Here is a 3,358-nt window from a genome sequence, read left to right as displayed (position 1 = left end):
GAATATTTGGGTTAAACTGTTCTGGAACAGTGTTAAAAATACAACTTAACCACTGATTTGTAGTCGTGTCCTCTTTTAGAAGACCAAACAAAGTAGTTTCGCTTTCACAATGAAAAACACAGCGTCTTCAGGACATGGCGGCAGTGGCAACAATACTACAGTGAGAATAAAAGTTACGCCTTCTTTCTTTGCGTGAACATTTGGGCAGTGTTATGCAAATCTTCCCACATAGTGAGGTAGATATGTGGGGGCGTGTTAGAATGAGCCGTTTTAGGTAGGTGTGGCTGACTCTTAACTTTTATAAAGAATATCTCTTTGGATTTGAGTCTTTAGTCTTTGCAACTTTACAGATCTTCTTTATGCACCAAGAGCTTGTAACACTCCAAAGAGAAAGGAAAAATTGAAATCGCATCATATGACCCCTTTAAAATAATGTTAGAATAAAATATAATTGACATCAATGTGTCATGTTGGACTAATTTAAACACTTTTTGCACCATGACGTAGTTATAATACATCATCATAACGCATTAATTATGTATGGCACATGCATAGGTTTGCCATTTATGTGCTCTGAAAGGATAATTTCTAAAAATAAAAAAATGAGTGAAAAAAGAAAATTATCAGGGGCACAAGGCAGGAAGCAACACAAAGAAGAGGAGCAGAAAAAAGAGCAATGTTAAGAATCATAAGTTAATCACTGTGTATTTGCCCTTGATGTTTATGCAGTATTTTGAAATAACCTTTTTAGAACATCTTAACTGGCAACACTGACACTGTGGAACATTTTTGCTTGAGTTAACTGCTTATTTAATTTTACTTTATTTTCTTTAAAATAAATGTAATGTTGTTTTAATTTCAGTTACATTACTGCTTGCTTTTAATTCACCAAAAAGTGCACTAAATGTCTTTTGAAAGAGATCATGACTAGGACTATAATCTAGCATTCATGAATTAAAATTATTTAAGTTTAAGTAAGCCATTTTCCACTGTATGCACAAAATGGAAATGAAATGGGTATGCTAATTAGATTAGCTAGCTTGCTTGCTAACACATACAAATAAATTACAATATGTAGCCTAAAATCTCGCCTAGGGCACCAACAGAGCTTGGGCCGGCCTTGCACTGATTTATCACCTATAGCAATTATAAAGTGAAGGACCAGAGAGACACTTCATTCATTTCAATAATAATCAACAAAGGGAAGAGGGGAAAAAACAGATAGAAAGACTGAGGCCTGTAATGCTGTTAAAGCAAAATGCCACTGATGGCCTATGATGACCATCTGACCATGCAAGAAAATCTTGCTTTGTTTACTGTCACCTAAGCAAAAGTTAATTATTATAGGTTATTAATCCATGTCCCTTAGAGATACAGTCCTGGGCAGTGTGACGTCCCCCAACTGTGCAAAATTATTAAATGATTAAACAATTTGTGGTATAATTGGCCTAGAGACTTCCAAATAATCCCAGTGGGGAGATTATTAAAATAAGTGTTAACTGTGAATCGCCGTCATGAGGCCTACTGTCAGTGGAGTATAGTATACTGGAATTCTTTTTCTGTTTTCTTTACACAATCATTCGAAAAGTACAGATTGTCTTAAAGTAAATGTACAGGTTTACTTTACCACATATTCTACATAAATTATACACAAGGTTAATTGGTTTCTTTCATTATCTGGTTTTCAAATGCTAACTTCTTACCTCTAAGCATGATTTACAGATTACACTCAATGTGCAAACACATGCAACTCAAGATAAAAAAAAGCTAACCATTTTTAATACACATAATACCAGGTGTCTACCTATTCTACCTATTGTTGGTTATAGTTCGGAGCGCATATAAAATTGCCAAAGCCAAACATTTTTTTAAATTGCAAAATTTAACAAAACATTATTTCAATTTGTATACATTTTTAATGACACATTTGTATAATTAAAATGAAGCGTGTTGCCAAGCTCATAAACAAAAACAAACAAGATCTTTTTTAAACTATACAGAAATTGTGCAGAAATTAAATTTGTAAAATGTAATTGCATTTAATTGATTATACTTTCAATAAAACATTCGCAAAGGTTTGTAAAAGTCACCTTTGTCATTAAAATAACATACAGTCTCAGTATACTAAAAGTAGTAGAAAAATGGGTAAGTAAGTTCATCCCTTTGGTCACTAGTTAGTAGCCTATAAGAAACGCAAGAGGTATATGGTCATTGTCATCGAGCAACCACAAAATTCCCCGCCTTATTAAGAGGGAAAAAATGTGCCTTAAATATCTCTGACTTTGACATATTTTTGGAGAGCGTAAAAAGACGTATTGTAAGTAAATGATTTCACTGGTATAGAGATCAAATCAGATGCTTTTCCAGTTCACTCAAAAACTTGATTAGATGATCATGTGAACATTTTTCTTCCTTACTGTGTTTAAAAAAAAAAAAAGATAAAAATTTTGTTATGATTGCGTGATCCAATGTTGTATATTAATGTAATATTGTAAAATGTTATACACTGTTCTAATTTTTCATATTTTTCATTTAGCCATCAGATCATCATGTCATCAGGAAACATCAGCTTTGTTAAGGACTTTTTTATCGTTGGTTTTCCTGGGCTTCAGCCAGAATACTATGGTGTAGTGGCTGCTCTGCTGCTTTTTGCCTATGTGTGTATCTTAGTGGGGAACAGAAAATTTATAGCACTTTTTACTCTAGAAAAATGCCTTCATAAACCTATGTATTATATCATCTTAAACCTGGTTGTAAGTGACTTATTATTCAGCACCACTACCTTACCAAAGATTATTGCTAGATACTGGTTCCAAGCTAGTAGTATTTCATTCACTGGTTGCTTCATTCAAATGTATTTTGTGCACTATTTTGGTTCAGTCAGTTCTGTTATCCTAGCAATAATTGTCAGGGGCTGGCGTCTGGTGTTCTCCCTCTCACCACCAGAGGTCGCCATCTCCCATCCTCCCGGACTCTTTCTCCGTCACCTTGACACCACACACCTGGGCACCCACTCTCACACACACACACAGCTGTCGCCCATCCGGGACTCCATCACCTGCACTCCACACACCTGTGCACACACTCACTCTCACACAGCTGTGGCCCGTCATGAGGACTATTTAGGCGCCTTCCCCACGCCACTCGGGGCGGATAATTAATGTTTGGTTGAGTTATGTCACTAGTTACTGTTTGTTTGTAGTCACGAGGGTTACGAGTGTTTCGAGTGTCTGTTCCGGGACTGATGCAAGCCAGAGGTGGCCGTATTGCATCAGTGCCCATTTGCGTGTTCTAGCCTGTTTCAGAGTCTTAGCTCTGTTTATGTTCTGTTTTTTCCTTTGTTTTCCCTGGCAGTAAA

General features: G+C 35.9%; 1 protein-coding gene and 1 pseudogene across 1 annotated transcript in view; one reads left to right on the top strand and one right to left on the bottom strand.

The window, feature by feature from the left end:
* LOC107587962 (olfactory receptor 1M1-like) overlaps positions 1–3,358 on the bottom strand; it is a 48,977-nt pseudogene that overhangs the window by 39,000 nt on the left and 6,619 nt on the right.
* The window catches only part of LOC107587337 (olfactory receptor 52K1-like), a 4,743-nt gene continuing 3,934 nt past the window's right edge, over positions 2,550–3,358 (top strand). The window contains exon 1 of the mRNA XM_016275083.1: positions 2,550–2,898. Coding sequence (XP_016130569.1) covers positions 2,550–2,898 — 349 coding nt within the window. The remainder of the gene's footprint in view (positions 2,899–3,358) is intronic.

This window comes from Sinocyclocheilus grahami, unplaced genomic scaffold, assembly GCF_001515645.1.
Source record: "Sinocyclocheilus grahami isolate Dianchi unplaced genomic scaffold, SAMN03320097.WGS_v1.1 scaffold6.1, whole genome shotgun sequence".
Lineage (NCBI taxonomy): Eukaryota > Metazoa > Chordata > Actinopteri > Cypriniformes > Cyprinidae > Sinocyclocheilus > Sinocyclocheilus grahami.
Note: the sequence above shows the minus strand (reverse complement) of the source record. Positions and strands in the feature narration are given on the sequence as shown.